The 21,166-nt window shown below is 39.8% G+C and overlaps 2 protein-coding genes across 2 annotated transcripts; both read left to right on the top strand.

The window, feature by feature from the left end:
• The first annotated feature begins 263 nt into the window (after positions 1–263).
• LOC114028112 (taste receptor type 2 member 3-like) lies at positions 264–1,214 on the top strand. Its single transcript, XM_027842309.1, has one exon. It carries the CDS (start codon positions 264–266, stop codon positions 1,212–1,214), a length of 951 nt encoding a protein of 316 aa, XP_027698110.1.
• Positions 1,215–11,650: 10,436 nt separating this feature from the next.
• LOC114028111 (taste receptor type 2 member 3-like) lies at positions 11,651–18,183 on the top strand. The gene is made up of 3 exons (XM_027842308.1): positions 11,651–12,631; positions 14,620–14,657; positions 18,046–18,183. The coding sequence occupies exons 1-3, from the start codon at positions 11,710–11,712 to the stop codon at positions 18,181–18,183; spliced, it is 1,098 nt and encodes a 365-aa protein (XP_027698109.1). The 5' UTR covers positions 11,651–11,709.
• The last annotated feature ends 2,983 nt before the right edge of the window (positions 18,184–21,166 follow it).

Here is a 21,166-nt window from a genome sequence, read left to right as displayed (position 1 = left end):
AGTCTTTTCCCTGACCAATTGAATCTGGGGTCTGGACTCCAGAAACACCAGTAGACTTTCTTGAGAAAAATCAAGATACTGGCTGTAGGGCTGGTCACAAGGATTTCTGGGCCATTTCAGGCCAGTGATGGAAGCAACCCCCAAGGCTAAGAAGAGAAAAACACCCCTAGGGTAGAGCAGCAGGTATTTCTGTCTTCCTGCCCCCAGTCAGAGAAGATATAGAACAGCAAGGAGTTGGAAGAGCTGCAAGGAGAACCAGAGTCATGGATCACTGCCCTTCTGCGGACATACTGAGTTTAAGCCAAAAGGTGGCTTTCTTTGTGATGTTCAGTGAATTCTTTCTGGGGACTTGGGTAAATGGCTTCATTGGGCTGCTGCTGTGTCTCACTTGGGTCAAGAGCAGGAAAATTTCTTTGTCTGACTTCATCATCCTGAACCTGACCCTCTCCAGGATAGTCCTTCAGGGAATACTAATGTTTGACGCTGTTTTAGCCATGTTCTATCCCTATTTACGGGACTTAGGCATACTGATGCAAATTATTGATATTTTATGGGCATTTACCAATAACTTAAGCATCTGCCTGTTGACCTGCCTCAGTGTCCTATACTGCCTAAAGATTGCCAATTTCTCCCACTCTGTCTTCCATTGGCTCAAGTGGAGGGTTTCCCGTGTGGTTGTCTGGATTCTTCTGGGTTCTGGGCTCTACTCCTTCTTCAGCACAATGGCACTAATCCTGAAATTCAATGTTTATTCTGACCTCAGTCAAATGAAACTCTCAGAAAACTGTACTGAAGATTTCAAAAGAAAGAAAATTGAGTATCGTGTCATACATATGATTGGTGCCGGCTGGTCAGTCATTCCCTTCATCATGACCCTGGTCTCCTCTGTCCTACTCATCCTCTCCCTGAAGAGACATATCCAGCAGATGCAGCATCATGCCACTGGCATGAGGGACCTGAGCACCAGGGCCCATGTGAAAGCCATCAAAGTCATCCTTTCTTCTCTCTTCCTCTTCATTGGATACATCCTTGTCCTCTTTCTTGTTATGTCTAGTCATTTCTTTCCAAACCCCAAGCTGGCAAGGATAACTGGGACACTGATTCTCTCTGCTTATCCCTGTATTCAAACCTTTGTTCTAATCCTAGAGAACCAGAAGCTAAAGCAGGCATTCCTTGGGATGTTCCAGGTCAAAAAGTGGAGGCTGATATGTTAGGCCTTAGGAACTTTCACTCAAGTCTTGAGAAAAGAGCTTCACTGTCCTTCAATCTGTTTCAGGACTGGGTTATTTCATCATTTTCCTCGTCTGTCTCTTCCCTTCCCATAACACTTTCTGCTTGACAAAAATTAAGAAGGCAGTATGACATAATGAAAAGAACCCTGGAATTTGATGCAGAAGACTTGGATTTCTGGTTCTGTTTATCTTTGTGACCTCGGACAACTTATTTTACACCTCTTGGCTTTCATTCCATTATTGACAAAAAAGATTGTCTTGGATAAGATAATACCTATAGTCACTTGCAGTTTTGAAATCCAATTATTGTAACTTCTTAAGACAGAGACACCAGTTCAATCCATTTCCTGTTATTTCTTCCCTCCCACTCCAGTGAATCTAACCGTGGAGAAGCCCAAACTTACCACTGACTCTGTATGGACCTCAGCATCCGTGAAAACACAAATTTCCATTCTCTGGAAGAAGTCCTTGACATTAGCAAAGATTCTAATTCTTTGCCCATTGTCTTTAGTCACATATGAATAAAATCATATTTAAATGAAAACTATTTTAATTTGGCCATACTGAGACTATTTACAAACTTCAACATGAAAGTCATAAGTCTACTTCTGCTTTGGCTGAGAGAGGGTTGATAGAGCTCCAGCTCAAAGGTACTTTAAAGGTCAGCTAGTTCAATACCCTCATTTAACAAAAAAAGAACATGGGAGCCAAGGAGTTGTTCAAGATCACATAGGTATTAAGCATTAAAGGAAGTATTGGACCTCAGTCCTATGACTATGGAGCTATGAACTACGAAGACTCTTTCTTCTGTACCTCACTGAGCTCTGACCTCAGTCACCCACTTTAATTGTACTGTAGATAAGGCACAGTGCTGTTATGCTTTATGAATTGATAAAGTCATAGCACCCGCTGGAGATGAGATTAGTAATTAATAGAGATTATTGACAGCTTTTGGTGATTTTCCTAACTCAACTCAAGTGCTTAAGGAAAATAAAAGGAGCCATAATAGTATGCTTAGTCCTTTGTCAATACTTGGATGGGAGGAGAACAGTGTAGTCTCTTACAAGAGGGATTCTCAACAATAGGAGGAAAGATATAAATTATTTTTTCCAACACCCAACTCTCCCTTCTTCTTCCCCATTGCATTTAGGTGCAAAAATGGATCACTAGAGAGAAGATGAATTCTGATAGTTGAGTCTGTAAGCATGCAAAAGATAAAATTTAACAAAAAGAAATCCCTGATCTGGCTTAGGACAAGTGGCATCTACTGGTTCTAAAATTCTATTATCCCTAAACTAGAGTCAGTGAAAGCTGCCACCCCTAGACAAAGAACATATCCTTCTGCTTTCCCAGTAGCACCATAGGTACCCAGGCAAAGCAATAAATCCCCTGATAGCTCAGAAAGGACATGAAGATTCACCAACTAGAAACAAAACAGAGCCACTCCTGATAGCCAAGCTATGCAAAGGAGTTCACAGCTGAAAACAGCCCAGCAATGGTGTCAGTTGAGAAAGCAGGGATAGCAGGTTGTCTCATCGAAGATTCCAATATAAAAAAGAATCATCACACTAAGATTTTAATATGCATTGCAGGACTTTGTGGAATTTGTTGTCACTATAGTATTTATAGATATTTCTCTAAAATCTCTTGCTTTTTAATAAAACTTTTTTTTTGCATGCATTTAGGAACACTGAAGCTTAACACTCACCAAAATATAGCACCAAAGCACTCAGATTTTGCTGCTTATTGGCTATATATAATTAGTCCTGTATAATGAACGATGGTTTTGAACAAATTGACGATTCACAGAATATCTGAAACCTAGAGTAGCTACATAAATATCATGCTATAGGATATATATAGTCAAACATAAATTAATATTTAAAGTTGTTTTTTTCTCATTAGGATCTTTGTGTATTGGAAAGTTATTCTCCATCCCCTACAGAATCTGAATTAGTGTTCATATGCAGAATCCCAAAGGGGAAAACCCATAAAAACTTCCTTAAGACTTTTGATACTCACTCTGAGAGAAAGACCAAAGTTCATTTTACTGATCTTGGTGCTTACCCAGCAATTTTAGAGACTGAACTCCCTGGGAAGATTTGTGTTCATATCTAAAATCGGCTAGCATTTTATAAGTGTTCATTGTTTCTGGATTTCTTTTTGTTTTCACTCCTAAAATCTTCTGAGGTTTTTCCCCTTTACCCCCAATAACTTCATAGATAAATGTTCATCTGGCCCCAAATGGTCTCACAGTACCTGACATATGGAGAAGATGGTCTGTGTCCTCCTTTTTAGCTAATTTTGAGCAAATCATGAAACATTCCAATCTCATACTTTTATCCCCTGAACCAATTTCTGAAATCAAAGATCTCAAAACTTAGATTTGGAAGAAAAGGTAGCAGATAATACCTTGCTCCCCCATAGCATCCTGGAACCCTACAGAAGAAGAAGCATTTCTAACATGTCAGAGATGGGACTTATTCCATACAAAAAGGAAAGCTGAGAAGTCATCTTTGGAACTGCTGCATCACCACCACAATAAGGGAATTGTCACACCATCATCCCACTTTGGGCACAGATTGGCAGCATCCCACTCTCATATCCAGAATACAATAGAATATCCTTTAATAAATCTCTTTGGGACACATAACTCTTGTGTATGGTTTTCTTTTTCCCTTCTTTAATGGGGAGGCTGGGTGACCACATAATCAATATCTGAAGAGGTATTTGTCACCAAAAGAAGGAATTGAAATGGGTAGAAGTTGATTGAGTCTCTTTCTCATTTTAAACTCCTGAAAATCAGAGAGTCTTTATTCCAGCTGCTGCAGAGAGTGGGCCCAATTAACTAGGGATATATGACAAGTCATATAATTTTTCTATGCCTCTTTTTATTCATCTGTAAAATCAGGGGTTTGAACCACATAATTTCAAGTGCTCCTTCCACCTTTAAAATTCCATGATTCTAACTAAAGTCTTGTCTATTGGCATTCAATACATTTAGCAAAAATGCTGTCTATTTGGTAAGGTATTTAGACCTAGTCATTTTTTAAAAGGCTTATGTCATATTAAGTATTCTAAACATAATTTGAATTGCATTTTTACATGTGTTCTTGATTTGAAAGTTGATGTTATCTAAGTGAAAAATCATTCATTCTTACTCAGGATTCCTAGAGACATTGAAGCTGCCAAGTAGGGGGAGAAAAAAAGAGCTAAAAAAATCCTGAGATCATTCTGGAGACTCCTTCATGCTAATTCCAAAAGTTCCTTAGTTAATTAATCTCTTTGGGCAAAAGGCAAAAGATTCAAGAAGGTGAGTAGGAAAAGATGCTGACCAGTTTGCCAGATATTTAATGTGGCAGTAGAACAAAGACTCTTAACCTTTTTTCTGGGGTCTCTGACCCCTTTGGCAATCTAGTGAAGCCTAAAAACTCCTTCTGAGAATTAATTTTTAAATGCATGAAATAAAATATATAGGTTTACAAAGGAAGCCAATCATATTAAAATACAGTTGTCAACATATTTTTTTAAATTCACAAAACTCAGGTTAAGAATCCTTGTAGCAGATAGAGAGGAGAGACAGATCTTTGCATTCCAATTGTTTAACAAAGCAACTAACAGTTATTCTCTGCCAGAATAAAAAGTCATAGAAAAAGAAATACTCCAAGTAGTAGCTAGGGATCAGAAAGGTAGCTTTCCATTGAAATGTGATGGGTTTTCTGGTTCTGAGCATCCTTAAAATATAAAGGTGCATTTCCCCACCTCTGGTACTGAAGAACAAATGGAGATGAACTCATAGAGACAATAAATCATTGAAAATTAAAGTGGCCTTAACTCACACATGTAATGTTTGGCATAAAGAATGTGTCCTTTTGACACAGATAAGAAGAATATAAGCAAAGGAGAGGTGTGCATCGATTTCCATCTTTCTCAGACTAGAGAATGCGTGTGTCACTTTGGGACCAAGCCATCATACTCAATTGGGTGCCACAGCTCTTCAGTTTCTAGGCCTCTTGTGTTGGGATATCAGTGAATTATGGAATCCATCTAAAATTCACTTCTCTCTCAATGTGTCGGTTCCCTCATCTATAAAATGAAGCATTGGATTAAATGATGTCTAAGATTGCTATCTTGATCCCTCTTCTTCTCTTGGTATTCTCTCTCTTAGTGATACATCAGCTCCTTTGGATTCAATTATCATCTCTCTCCACAGATAGCTCCCAAACCTACATACCCAGTCTCATTTCCCCTTTACTTCAAACCTGCATCTCCAAATGCTTCTTGAGTCTTTCATTGGCTGTTCCATAAGCATCTCAAACTCAGTGTATACAAAATTGAACTCATTATCTTCCTCCCTAAAACAATTCCTCTTCCTTTTTCTGCCAAGGGCACCACTGTTTTCCCAGTTACTCAGGTTTAGTACGTGGGAGTCATCTTCAGCTCTTCAATCTTACCCATTCCTCCACCTAACACAGTAACTGGCATAGAGTATGCACTTAATAAAGTTTGATGAATTTATCACTTCCATCCTCCATCCAATGACTGTATTCATTTGTTCTGTATTCATTCTTCCATCAAACATCAATACAGAATGTACTATGTGCAGAACACTGTGCTAAATACTAGGGGGAATACAAAGTTTAGATTAAGACTCAGTCCGTGCTCTTATGGAGCTTAGAGGCTAGTAGGGGGAGAAGAAAAAACACAGATAACTGTAATATACAACATCGAACAATAAATATGTGTACCTATCTGAGGGCTTCAAAACAAAGTTATGAGGTGAGAGAAGGTTGGGGGGAGTTTGCCAATTAAGAAAAATCACAGAAAATTTCATGGTGGAAGTGGCATTTTTATTGTATATGAAAGGATAGGTAGGAACTCAACAAGTGAAGAGGAGGAGAGGCATTCCAGGCATAATGAGCACCATGAGCAAAGGAGCAAATAAAGAAGGATCCATGGCACACCTAGAGAACTAATTAGGACCTAGTAAGCATCTGGACTCCAACTTTGACTTTATAATCATGAACAGTTTCTGATAAGTTCATATAAATTGCTTAAGGAAGTGATTTCAAACGAAAGCTGACCACTATGGCTTGATCATACTATGTCTTGAGGGTAATAAGATGAGATAAATGAGGAAAGGTAAAATAGAATGTGGAAGGCCTTGGATGCAAGCCAAAGAAGTCTAGACTTTATTCATGAGACAATAGAGTGCCACTATAGACTTTTAAGACTAGGAATGATGTGATCAGATTGATATATAAGAAAAATTTGGGGGGCATCTAGGTGGCACAGTGGATAGAGCTCCAGTCTTGGAGTCAGGAGGACCTGAGTTCAAATTCAGCCTCAGACATTTGACATTTACTAGCTGTGTGATCTTGGACACAGCTGTTTGCCTTACCCCACTCCCAGAAAAAGAAAAATTTTTCTGTCAGTGGTATGAAAGACTAAAAAGTGGAGAGAGTAGTGGCAGAAATGCTTGTTAAGAAGTTATTTCAAGGATCTAAACAGGTAGTATTGAGAACTGTATTAGAATGACAGCAATAGGTAGAGAAAGGAGGGCAAAAGAGGTGAGAAAAATGAAGAAGTGAAACTTAATGGCTTTACATGAAAGATGAAATTAAGAGAAGAGTCAAAGATAAAGCTAAGATCATGAACATAGGAAACCGGGGTAATGACACAGCCAGAAATAATAAGGTTGTAAGGAGAAGCAGATTTAAGGGGAAAGGTAAGGGTAGAAAAAGAGGTTCTGCATGGATTCTGTAATTCATTGTAATTCCAACAGAAGAAGCCTTGGCATTCTTCATGTCAAGATGATTTGCCAAAGAGACAAATAACGATGTCCTGTAGGAAACAGAAATGCACATCTGAAGCTCAGAAGAAAAGCCAAGCCTAGAGTTATAGATTTGTGAGTTGAGGACATAGAGATAACACTCAGAGTTGTGAGTGAGTAAAATTGACAGAGGAGAGCATATAGAGAAAGAAAAGGGCCAAGAAGAACACTACTGTTACATCATGAAGAAGACAAGGAACACATTGTAGGAAAGAGAAAGATCATTGAATGTATGATATCCATTACAGAGAGGTGATGGATTTAGGGTGGAAAATTACATATAAATACATATAAACATATATATGTATGTATGTAAATGTATATGTGTGTAGGCACTACACAGATGTTTATTTCTTTCTCATTCCCCTTTCTCTTTCCCTTTCCATTTCCCCGTCCCCTTCCCCTTCCCTTTCCATTTAGTGGTCTTTGCTTTTTGTAGAGGAGGGGAAAACAGTCTTCATTCCGTCCTCAATTTACACATCATAAGTAGAGAACTAATTAGGACCTAGTAAGCATCTGGACTCCAACTTTGACTTTATAATCATGAACAGTTTCTGATAAGTTCGTATAAATTACTTAAGGAAGTGATTTCAAAGGAATGTTGTTGCCAGGGTACTTACAGGAGGGCAGAGAGATCTAGGAAGTAAGTAATGAAAATGGGAACACAGGGAGCCTTCAGCATCTTGTAACATCCTGTCACCAAAGAATGGTACATTCCTATCTTTCATGAAAATTGCTGCAACAGACCAATTCAGATAAAGCAAGCCATCTCTACCTTATCTCTGCCTGAGGAAAATAGCTTATAAAATATTGACAGGTTCCAGTTGCCATCAGTCTTTAGGAGAAATAATAACTGTCTGCCCTTCCCTTTAGACGCCACTGAACAAATCTCCATTAGACATGGGCTTAGCAGCACATCCACTCAGAATGCACTTCCCTTGGTCCTCTCAATTTGTCACTTCTGCTGGGTTGTCCTAGTTACAATGCCAGCAGGTACTAGCACATTGAACAGGTGCAGGTATATGTGAATTGAGCTGCAGATATTGCAGAGCATAAGGCAGTTTTCAGAAGAAGAAATCAAAGCTATAGATAGTCACATGAAAAAAATGCTCTCAAGCACTACTGATTAGAGAAATGCAAATTAAAGCAACCTTGAGATACTACCTCACACCTATCAAACTGGCTAAGGAGAGAAAAATGAAAATGACAAATTCTGGAGGGAATGTGGAAAAATTGGGACACTATTGCACTGTTAATGGAGTTGTGAAGTAGTCCAACCATTCTGGAGAACAATTTGGAACTATATTCAAAAGGCTTTAGAATCGTATATGCTTTTTGACTCAGCAACATCAATACTAGATCTGAGATCTCAGAGAGATCAAAGGAAAAGGTAAAAGACAAAAAATATCTATAGCAGCTCTTTTTGTGGTGGCAAAGAACTGGAAATCAAGGGAATGCCCACCAATTTGGGAATGGCTGAACATGCTGTGGTGTATCACTGTTATGGAATACTGTTATAGTGCTATAAGAAATGACAAGCAGGATAGCTTCTGAAAAACCCGGGAAGATTGATATGAATTCATATAAAGTGAAGGGAGCAGAACCAGAAGAACACTGTATATAGTAACAACAATATAATACAATAATGAACTGTGAAAGAATCAACTAATCTGATCAAGACAATGATCCAGGCTAATTCCAAAGGATCAATGATGAAAATTGCTATCCATCTCCAGAGAAAGAACTGATGGAATCTGAATGCAGATCATTGCATACTTTTCTTTTACTTCATTTTTCTTTGAGTTTTTTGCTTGTGTTTTCTTTTGCAACATGGTTAATATGGAAATACGTTTTGCATGACTATACATGTATAATCAATAACAAATTGCTTGTCATCTCAAGGAGGGGAAGGAAGAGGAAGAAAATTTGGAGCTCAAAAGTTTTTTAATTAATATTAAAAATTTACATGTAATTTGGAAATATTTAACAAAAAAAAGATATTTTTAAAAATTATATTGCAGAGTGTGTATTTCCTAGAGGCAGCTGGTTGGAGGAGTGGGTTGATAGAAGACTGGGCTGAGAGTAAGGAAGATCTTAGTTCTAATATGGCCTTCAGATAATTCCTAGTGGTGTGTCCCTGAGCAAGTCATTGAACCTCCTTCAGCCTCAGTTTTCTCAACTAAAATGGCATAATAATAGCACATACCTCCCAGGGTTCCTGTGAGAAAGTATTTGTAATGCAGTACCAAGATACAGTAAACCTAGAGTGCTTAGAAAACAGGAGCATCAGTTACCTACCATGATATAACTTCTATGACAATGTTTACTGTGGATGTGAGTCAAGAAGCAGGCAGCATTTTGAACAACATGACATGAGGGGCCAGATATCTACAACAACCTAACCTGAGACACTTCAGAGAGCTCTGAAGAACACAGCATTTTAAATACAAACAGTACCAGGAGCTTGAAATCTGCCAGCACTCTGAGCTCAGAAACACCAAAGGAGGTGGAATCAGTGACAGGAGCCCATGTAATGAAGGTCAGGACCAAAAAGGACTTGACTATCCCATCTAAAATTACAAGATGATTCAGAATCTAGCCCTAGTGTTAAAAACCCAAATCAGGAACTGATGCTGAAGATATGAGCCAACAGAAGAAAAAAAAATCATAGGTCAATAGATACCCAAGAGATGCACCTAGAAAAAGAGAGAAACCACATAATGATTACAAGGATGGATACAGAGAAAAAATATCTTGGCCACAAGGACTAAAGGGGTGCATGGAAGAAAAGAAATATGAGACTTTTTAAAATGAAATTATAAATGAAATAAGAGTTCTTGAAAAAAATTGGAGGGAGAATAAATACCCTCAAACATAAGGAAAGATACCATATCCAAGCAGAAGACTTCCTAAAAATTAGAATGGAATACATAGAAGTCAATGACCTTTTGAAATAAAAGGAAATATAAAACAAAATTATAAGATTGAAAAAAATGGAAGAAAATGTAAGGCATTTACTATTTATTAAAATGACATAAAAAACAGGTCAAGGGGAGATACATGAAGTGTAAAATATGTGGGGGTGGGGGAAGTAAAAGTTGTCTCAATATATAGGTGTGGCTCACAGATGGCATGAATAGACATGATCTGATGAACCATCACCATTCCATCTGAGGGAAGGGCCAAGAAGATCCAAGACTGCCAAGGCTCAGCAATCTCTTCTCCATTCTCCATGCCTCAAATATCTCTGCTTTAGAGGCATGATAGAGTCAGAGCAAAATACAGGATATGAACAATCATAGGAAAAAAGTGTTCTAAATCACTAATAGTAAGAGAAATTCAATTTAAAACTACTCTGAGGTTTCACTTTACTCACATCAGATTGTCAAATTTAGCCAAAAACAGAAAAATGAGAGTTGCTGACTGAAGTGAGGGAGGAAAATCATGCTAATATACTGTTAGTGGAGCTATGAATTGATCTGAGAATGCTGAAAAGCAAGTTGGAACTATACTCAGTCATTAAATTATATATAATCTTTATTTGCAAAATTCTTTGCACAGGTTAAAGCACTACCTAAGGGGTTGGCCCACAGGCTTTCTTTGATAAGGCTCAGGCCAAAGACAAAGATTCCAAGTGACCTAAGTACAAAAGCCCTTCAAGTGCTGAGATGCCCAGAGTCTCTGTGTGCACTATCAGCAGGGTCTTCATCCTTTTAGAAGCTTCTGCAAAAGAGAAATGGTTGGACAGGCTCTCCTAAATAATCTGTTAAAGAAAACCAACTATACTGAAACACAGTTACATATAGTACACACACACACACACACACACATGTCAGAGAATGGAGGATTCAATCCCATACAAAAGATGAGTTTCTATGTCACACAAAGACAGTGGAATCAGTCCTTGGTATACCAGAAAGTACAATCCACTGGAGAGGTGTGTTGAAATCTAATAACAAACAAACAAATGTATGTGTGTGTGTGTGTGTGTGTGCGTGTGTGTGTGTGTATGTAGTTATAGGATAGTATATAGGAATATATAGTTAAATAGATATAGATACACACACACAAGCATATGTTTTTATGGTTTGGGAAGAGTCCCTCTTGAAAATATCACTATTCTATCTAGTCCCTTCACCCTTCACCAGTTGCAGACACCTTTCCAAGTGACTGTACTTTTGGTGTATCAAGAACTAATTCCATTCTCTTTATGAGACATAAAAATTTATTATCTGTGTGGAAAAGAACCATCCATTTTCTCTGACTCTGACTCCTCCCTTCTCTGTGTGATACTAAATCCTGTAACTATTTGCATCTTAGCAAGGAGCTATTGGGCTTTCATCTACTAAATGGCATTTATTACCCAAGTAATTGAGAAAACTCCAAGCCTGAGGTCTGAACTAGAGAACAATAGCAGAACAGTTTGGAAGAAGCAATTGCAAGACTGACCCTGAAGAATTTCTGAGCACTCTGGACAGAGGCAGCAGCACAAGCAAGTAAGAGAAGGGCAAAAGGTACTACTGACACTGTGGAAAAGCAGGTGCCTGTGTGTGCTTACTTACCTCAGATCAGAGAAGCTGTAGAACAGTAGCAAGGCTGCAGATAACAGAGAGATTACCAAGGTGGGGAGATCCAACTGCAGACATGCTGAACTCATTCCAAATCTTTTTTTTGTTCGTGATCTTCAGTCAGTTCATTCTGGGGACATGGGGGAATGGCTTTCTTGGGCTTATCAATTGCATCCACTGGATCAAAAGGAGCAAGATTTCCTTACCTGACTTCATCATTATGAATCTGGCCTTCTCCAGGATCTTCCTGCAATGTGTGATTGTTTTTGATGCCACTACTCTGGTGCTCTATCCCGATTTCTATTGTGGAGAAACATTAATTGAAATTCGTGAAACTGGCTGGACCCTTAGTAACTATTTAAGCATCTGGCTGTTCACCTGCCTCAGTGTCTTCTACTGCCTGAAGATTGCCATTTTCTCCCATCCTGCCTTCCTCTGGCTTAAGAAGAGGATTTCCCAGGTGGTTGCCTGCATTCTGCTGGGCTGTGTGCTCTTCTTTTTCTTCAGTACACTGTTACTGATCCAAAAATTCAATATGTATTCTGGACTCCGAAAAATGATGATCACGACAAACTATACTGAAAGTTTCAGAAAGAAGGAAAGAGAATTTTTTATCTCCCACCTTCTTGGTCTCCTGTGGACAGTGATACCTTTCCTTATATCCCTGTTCTCCTGTCTCTTACTCATCCTCTCCCTAAGGAGGCACACCAGGATGATGCACCACCATGTCACTACTTCCAGAGATGTGAGCACTAAGGCCCATGAGAGAGCCACCATTGTAATGTTTTCCTTCCTCTTACTCTTTGTCTTTTATTTTGTCATTGTCTTCATTGGGACAGCAGGCGCTTTCCTGCCAGATGCCAAGGTGGTATTAATGATTACATTGTTGGTTGCCCCTCTCTTTCCCTCTGTGAACTCATTTATCCTAATTCTGCAAAACAAAAACCTGAAGCAGGCATTCCTGGGGCTGCTGTGGTTGAAGAAGGGCTGCATGAAAGGTAGGGTCAGGGGATCCTTTACCCACTAGTGCAAGGCAGGAGAGGGAAAGCAATGTAGAATCTGGAAGTCTTTTAAAATTCTGTTATTCTAAGTCGCTAGGTGGCATAGAAGGAAGAGCATTGGACCTAGAGTTAGGAAGTCAAATTCTGCCTCATACACTTAACTAGCTGCATGACCCTGGGCAAGTCATTTAACCTCTCTCTGCCTCATTTTCCTTGTCTGTAAAATGGAGATGATGATATTTGCACCTAATTCATGGGGTTGTTGTGAGAATAAAATGAGAAAAATATGTTTAAAGCTCTTTGCAAACCTTAAAGTGCTACATAAATGCTGGTTACTATTATTGTTATCATAACTATTTACCATTAAATATGCATATATATTTATTTCCATAATTTTTTCTTTACATAAATTAACTTCTTAAATATTTCTAAGACATTCAATAAAATGTGAATTTTATTTCAAAAGTTTGTGTTTGGTATCCAACCATTCAAAACTGTTAAATAATATGGGTACATAACATATATAGATATAGATTAAACATATAGATAGAGGACAAGGGTTTACCCTTTAGGAGAAGAATAGTTTACTGTGGAGATTCTATATTTGGACCATACTATTGAGAGGGTGACCAGTGATCAGAGATAAAGACTAATGTCTTTGAAGTAGGCAGATGACTGTTGTAATCAGGTTCCCATATGTCAGATATTTGGAAAGCTACAGAGGCATAAAGAGAAGTTTGCACAGGAGGTGTGTGGGATGGGAGATAGCAGAATAATAATAATTACACCATCTCTTATTTATTTAGTGCTTTATACAGTGGTTTTATCAGGTCAATGCTGGGAGGTAGATAGTAAAAGTATGTTATCCCAAGGTAATACCAGGTGACTAGGAATTTGGGGCTCATATAGATCATATCTGTTCTATACTAAATGCTTTTATTTAGTATAAAGATATACTAAAGCATTTACTAAAGCATTATACTATCTTTACTAAAGCATTTACTAAAGCATAAAGATATGATCCTGGGGCTGACCCCAATAGGATCATTTTTTTTCTCTTTGACTTGTTGCTTCCATCTGAAGTGGAAGGAGATTCTCCTGGCATGCTCAACATATAGATGGTTTCTAAGTTTATGAAAATGTAAATAAAAGTAGTCCCCAGCTTCTGTATATGTACTTAAGGCAGCAATGCCTTGAACCTTTATTTCACCCCACAGAAAATGCAGAAGACACAAAGCGCTCATAGGAGTTCATAAACAAATGCAAATAAATCCCTACCAACACACACAAAAAGCCTTCAAATAAGCCATAAGCTCCCTCCAGAGGGGAACTGAACAGGGGGTAACTATTGGGGCAACCCTTTGACATTCCAGTGAGCCTTTTTCCTCCCAGAGTTCTACATTGTAACCCTTCCCCCACCAAAACTTAAAATATCATCTTGCAATTTAGCATCCTCCTAGAAAAAAAAACATATGTATATATACACATATATATGTATATATACACACACATATATATGCACACATGCATATACACATACATACTGTAAGTAAGTTGGATTTTAGTGTGTGTAAGGTGGATTTTGTTATTCTTTCTTAGGGTTTAGTTCCCAGGGTCTATGGCCATAACAATCTCTAGTTTCCAGGTGTTAGGTAATATTTCCTAGGCTCATGAGTAGTCTTCTCAAATGAGATATAAGGATGACATAAGTAATATTTACTACACTTGCACTGAATGATGATATTGCTAAAGTTAACTTGTGAGGCTATTGTTTGCAAATTGCCTTCTTTGTTGCCCTATAAACCAAGTGGGCACTGGTCAGTGAATGGGGAACCTGTTTTGGGATTTGGGTAATGCATAGAGGAATGCATGTACCAGCTTTGATTGGCCCCCATCCAGGGTTGGGGGAAATCTGTGTGCTTGCCTCAACTGGCCCCCATTGAGGCTTAGAGGACCTATAAGGATTTGTAGCTCCTACATTCCAGCTGCCCGCCTACATGAGAAGAGTGATTGTGGAAAGGCTGTAAGAGTTGGTGCTCCCATTATCAGCAACCCTTTTGAGAAGACTAGGCTAGAATAAAGTAAGCTTATTTAACCCCTCCAAAGCTGTCTTCTTGTCCTTCTGGCTGCCCAGATCAAGAGTGAACCTGTTAGAGGCTGGAGTCTAAAAAACTCCAGTGCCGTTACTTGTCTTACACACACACACAAAGCTACTAAAGCTAACAATCCCTTTCCCACTGGAACTGCAATGTCTCAGTAATTCATTTACTGCTCTCCAAGCAAGATGCTGTGCAAAACATTTAGATAATACTCTTCTTTCTCCAAGAGCCATGCTGCATCTAGAGATCCTCTTCTCTTCAAAAGGTCTGATCTCAGGGACTTCTGGGTCATGTGAACAACAAAATGGAGGACTAGACATTTTCTACAATCCCTACTCACTCTCAGGAGGGAAAAAAATGTGCCAGAAGTACATTCGTGGCTGAATTCATGGAAGAAATAAAGCAAGAGGCCCAACAAGGTAACAGCCTTCAGAATTAATAGTGGAAAATGCTAACCCACATCACATTCATTGATTAACCCTCTACCACCAGTTTTCAGTCTACTGCAGGGTGAGTAATCCGTATCAGCAAAAACTGACTTAAGGCTTATGCTTTGCATTTCCCTTCTGCTACAGAGTGTCTGCAGGCACGCTCATGTTCATTCCCTCATTCTTCTCTGGATGCCACTCTTAAATTTCCAGACTTCTTTTTCTATCATAACCCTATAGCCTTCTTACCCTGAAAGATCACTCCTCCCTGGACCAGTCATATGCACTCCTTCATTCCTCTTTGGGCTCCACTACTGACTCTCTGGAACTCTTTATCCAACCTGCCCCAAAATAGGTACATTCCTTCCAGCCCCCTATATAGCCTTATGCGTTGCCTTCCCCTATTAGAATGAAGCTCCTTGAGAGCAGTTGCTTGTATTTATATACTTGGCACTTACCCCAGTGCCTGGCAGGTAGCAAGCTCTTAATAAAGGCTTATTGACTTGTCGACCTAACTCTGCTTCTTCTGCTATCCTACTGCAACAAGCAGTAGACTTTGACTCTGCCTAGCTGTGTGAAGTGGAGGGGAGGAAATAGGAAAAGACAGAGATGAGTTTCCTTCTACCTGGGGCAGCTCATAGATTAGGAAAGCCAAGGGGGCAAAAACCACCTCACCCTCCCCCAACCCTACAAAAAATGAAGATGATCATTAAGGAGACTCAGAGAAATAAAAAATGGAAAGAACTGGGGCAAAGGGCCAGAATAAATGGCTATGCTAGGCCTGAAGGAAAAAGGAACTAGAATCCAACTGAGATCAGTGTTGACTTCCCAGAAACTGGGAGCATAGTCAGAGGTTGGTGAAGAGGGGAAGAATCAGAAACTGAGTGAGAAAATAATATAAGAAAAAAATTAAAACCACTCAAAAGCTCAAGAAAGAAAATTCAGTAAAAAACCTATAATACAAGCAGACAAATCAACAGAGAGGATATTAAAATTAGAAGGAAGCATGAATACTAAAACATCAAAAAGATTACAATGTTCTTTAAATAATACTAGAAAAGAAAATGGAGCCAATGTTTGATGAAACACAGAATACTGCAGAATACTAAAAGAGCACAGAACAAAACAAAATATTCCAGAATAGTTCAAAAAAGAAATTAAAAGGTTAAGAGAAGTTAGAAGGGAACATATGTCAGAATATATAGCCTGCACAGAAAAAAAAATGCTTAACAGAATAGGACAACTTAAACAACAATGAGAGTGAAAGAGAAAAACAGATTTGGGATACAAGTTGTTGTTTGTCCTTTGTTCTTGAAGAAGACTGTGACATCAGGAAAGTGATGCCATGACTTGCAAGTGAATTGGATTTTAGTGTACACTGAAGTAAAGGACCATCTAGAAGAAGAGGTACAAAAGGAAATAATGCTAACAGAACTCATAATCTCAGGGCAGTTAGGTGGCACAGTTGATAGAGCACTGGCCCTGGATTCAGGAGGACCTGAGTTCAAATCTGGCCTCAGACACATAACACTTACTAGCTGTGTGACCCTGGGCAAGTCACTAAATCCCATTGCCTAACCAAAAAAAAAAAAAAGAACTCATAATCTCTATTATGAGCACAAGTCATTGATCTGAAAGACAAAATACACAAAGAGTATTTAAGGATCATATATCTCAAAAAAAAAAGTGGCAAACAAGAAAAACAGAATACCATAATTTAGAAAATAATACAGGAAAACTACTCAGAACTTCTGAACACAGAAAACAAAAGGATTAATCAAAAGAGTCAACACATTACCTCTAAAAAATTATCCTATTCTTCAAATTCTGAGACACATAGTAGTTAACTTTAATAACTCAATTAACTAAAAAAACAGATTTTTCAGGTGGCCAGGGAAAAGACCTTCAAATATAAAAGAAAAGAAATTTAAATATTACATGACTATTCTGCACCCATAGAAACTGAAGAAGGGTAGGTAATAGTATATTCCTAAAAGTAAAGGAGCTCAAAATGCAAATCCAAATGACATACCCTGTAAACCTAAGCCCAATTATCAATGAAAAAGAGATAGATATTCAATAAAAGAAAAGCATTTGTAGCATTCCTGAAAAATAAATGGTCTGATCCCCAAATTCTAAAACTTCAGCTAAGTAAGCATACACAACTCTTGCCATGTGCTTCTGGAAGAAATCTCTTATTTACCTGATTGCTGCTATCTCTTGAGCTGGGAAAGCCTGTTCCCCAAAATTTGGGTTTATGATCTGTGCTCAGAAGCTATGGGCAAAAACAAGCAACCACCCTGCATTCCTGCTCCCAAAGCAGCTATTCTAGTTCCTCAATATAGGAAACTGTACATAAGCATAGGTCTCTCTTTCCTCCCACCACACACACCCATCCTGAACTTAAATCCACTCTGCTATCTGATGATGACCTAGAAGGGCTTGCTAAAACACTTAATCAAAGGAGGATGGAGGATGCCCTGCATGGCAGCTAGCACTGCGATGGACCAGTGAGGAGGAGATGCATAGCTCCTGTTACACTTTTTAATTTATATTATACTTATTAGTGTATATCTCATAATTCACCTTCCCCCTACCAAAAAGAAAAAATAAATTGTTTCATTGTGTCATCAAATGGTAAAAGTCAGCCACCTATCTACATAAAGGTACAGATCAAGGTGCCCAGGCAGGAGATAAAATGTTTATTCCAGTAAAAAATAAAGTAATAATAAACTCCCCCTGCTGGATTTTGCTAGTTTATAATTTTAAATTTTGCTCATTGTCATAAAGAAAAGAAGCTCTCCATAAAGAAAATTAATTTGGAACTAATGCTTTTTCATGATGGCAATATGTACATGCACCTAAAATCTTTTGGCGTAAATAGGTCAGAGAGGGTTCCACCGCTAGACTTGCCGGTAGGGAAACAGAACCAACTTCTACCACTGACCTCAGCATGGAGAGCAAGACTGTGACCCAGAAGTGGCTGCTGCAGGCACAGGTGTCTCTCCCTGCCCAGGCCTGACACTTCAGGTCAGCTCTGCTGCACTCACCCCAAGCTTCATATATTAGAGATACATTAATTTGAACATTTAGAGGGGATAATAGGATGAGGTAGTATGAACCCTCTAAGAAGGGGAGGAGAACAGGGGTCCCATTGGAGGAACTGCAGCAAAGTCCTATCTTTCCCCCAGATCTATGAGGCCCTATCCTTTTCCTATATGCTGAGTAGGTAACCTTTTCCCCTACATGCTTAGCCCTTTCCCCCATATGCTGAGCAGGCAACCTCACCATTCCTGGCCCACCTTATCACCAGTGATCTTGTGGTCAAGGGACTTTCCCAAGGCCATGCAAGTGCAATGAAACTCCTCACGGCCCCATAGTAACTTATGTGAGGTCAAAGCCCCCATTAACATCTTATAAATATGATAATGAAGGGACTTTCTAGAGTGAAAGTACAGCTGTTTCACAATAGCCACCCAGAAGACCCAGTTCAGCGCAGGTACAAATCTTTTTTAGCTTCCATAGCACAAAGATTATATCATAGTAAATTTCCACAAGTCACTCCTCCTTCACCCTCCCAGGGACTCTGGGGTCTTTCTTAAAAACAATCGGTTAGTGTCAGTTCTGGGGATTAGCCACACATAATGCAGCCTCCTGTAGCCTGCCTTTGTATATACTGAGGGACACCTTGGTGGGAACGCAGTCCTATTCATACTGACCCTTTGCAATACTAAATCCTCAGTACTTGAGTCAGTGATGGAGCGGGGGATGTCCATCCCTTCCAAATCCCCCCTGGGATGCCTTCTTAAGAATTTGGATAAATTAACAGGATTTGAGGAGGAAACATATGATCTTTTATTGCAATACCACCTGGTCTCAATATAGTCTCAAAGATCATGAAAAATGGTCCAAATATTATAATGCCATTATAATTACACCATTTTACAATTAGATTTGTTTTGCCACCAGGAAGGAAAGTGGACTGAGGTCCCCTATGCACAGGCTTTTATGGCTCTTTCCCAAAATTATGATTTATGCAAAGGTTGCAAAATGCTCCTGGCCACTGTGAAGTATGCCCCTGAAGAAAAGAAGCCCCCTTCATCCTCCCCAGACATTTTGGATGACCCCAGTCTTGTTCCTCCCTCACCTCCTGTTCCTGGCCCCTATGATGGCCTTTGGGCCCTCCTACAGACCCCACCTGTAACCTCCCAGCCCTCCCCATCACCCCCTTACCCAAACAACCTTAATATTGGTTCTCTATTGTTCTATTCAACTGTTCCTCATCCACTACCCCTTCCCTTGGGCCCCCTCCCATCTGAAACAAGGTCTGGAGACCCTTACCAACCAACCTCAAAACCTATCCTTACAACAGCCTTTCTAGTCCATGAGGTCCCAGACCCTTCAGGTGGGCGGACATGAGTGCATGTCCCTTTTTCTATTGACGACATCATGAAATTTAAGGCTAAGCTTGGTTCCTATTCAGAAAACCCAACAAAGTTTAAAGATGAGTTCTTAAAGGTTCCCTTTTAGTTCAATGGGGGGTCATGGACCTCATCTTAGCTCAGTGTTATTCTCCTGATGTAAAGCGCCAGATTATTGAATATGTCCAAGCCTATGGGGACGAAATGTGCAGTTAGGTTCCCTGACCGGCAGTTTCCCCCTGGAACCCAAGCAGTCCCCACTGGAGACCTCAGGTGGGATTATGCTGATCCTGAGGACCAGTTCCTTCAGGATCACATGCTCACTGGCCTAGTTGAGGGAATCACCTGGGGAACTCATAAGCAAGTAAATTATGATAAGTTAGCCAGCATCCTCCAAGAGCCTGAAGAGAACCCTGCCGTCTTTAGGGACAGACTTCAAGACACCTTGGTTAAGTACACTGACCTTGATCCCAATTCCCCAGCGGGAACCGCAATCCTGGCCATGCATTTTATTTCTAACTCAGCTTTGAACATCCAACAGATGCTTCAAAAACTGGAGAAGGGGCCCCAAACTCCCATTTGAGACTTGCTTGATGTTGTCCTCGAGGTTTTTAACAGGGATAGAGCATTGGCAAAGGAGAAAGATAGGATTAAACAGAAAGCCCAGGCCCTTGCTACTGCCTTAGTAACAGCTAACAGCCAGAGCCTGGCCTCCCAGTCCTCCAGTACTTGTTTTAACTGCAAAAAGGCCAGATACTAGTCCTGAGACTGTCCTCGTGCCCTCAACAGCCCCCTGGACCTTGTCCCCTCTGTAATCCAGAGGGGCATTGGAAGCAAGATTGTCCCCAGGGTGAACGTGTGGGAGGTTTGAGGCCAGCCACCCAACTCCCCACCACCCAAGACCTTCAAGACTCAAACTGACGGGGCCCTCAGGAAGACCTGACTCCCTCCTTGAACATCTCTCTGGCTGACCCATGGGGAATATTGGATGTTGAGGGTAAGTCCATTGTCTTTTTAATCAATATGGGAGCAACTTACTCTATCCTCACCTCTTTCTCCAGCAAGACCTATCCCTCTCCATAACCCCTTGTGGGCTTGGATGGCAAACCCTGAATTGGGAGATGAATGGGCCCTTTGGTCTGCACTTAGGAAGACCTTTTCCCATCTATTTTTCCCATCAACTTTTGGTCTTCCTTGAATGCTCATACCCTTTACTTGGCCAGGACCTGATGAACAAATTAGGCTCCACTTTCACTTTTCTTCCCTAGCTGGTTCTTTTCACCTCTACCCTGGCCCCCGCCCTCCCCTTCCAAAACCTAGTGGATCTCAGAGTTTAGGAAAATGGAGTACCAGGTAGAGCCCTCAATGACACCCCTGTAATGACACACTTAAAAGACCCCACACAATTCCCCCAACAGAAGAAGTACTCCCTCAAGCTCCAGGCTCGATTGGTCCTACAGCCCATCATTGACTGCTTTCTCCAACATGGTTTTCTTGTCCCCTGTCAGTCCCCTTGCAATACTCCAAACCCAACACCTCTTGAAGTGAAGACCTCTGTGAAGTGAATAAGGTAGTCATACCCAT

This window comes from Vombatus ursinus, unplaced genomic scaffold (genome assembly GCF_900497805.2).
Source record: "Vombatus ursinus unplaced genomic scaffold, bare-nosed wombat genome assembly UNPS02014870.1, whole genome shotgun sequence".
NCBI classification, from domain to species: domain Eukaryota; kingdom Metazoa; phylum Chordata; class Mammalia; order Diprotodontia; family Vombatidae; genus Vombatus; species Vombatus ursinus.
This window is presented reverse-complemented; position numbering and strand designations above follow the sequence as displayed.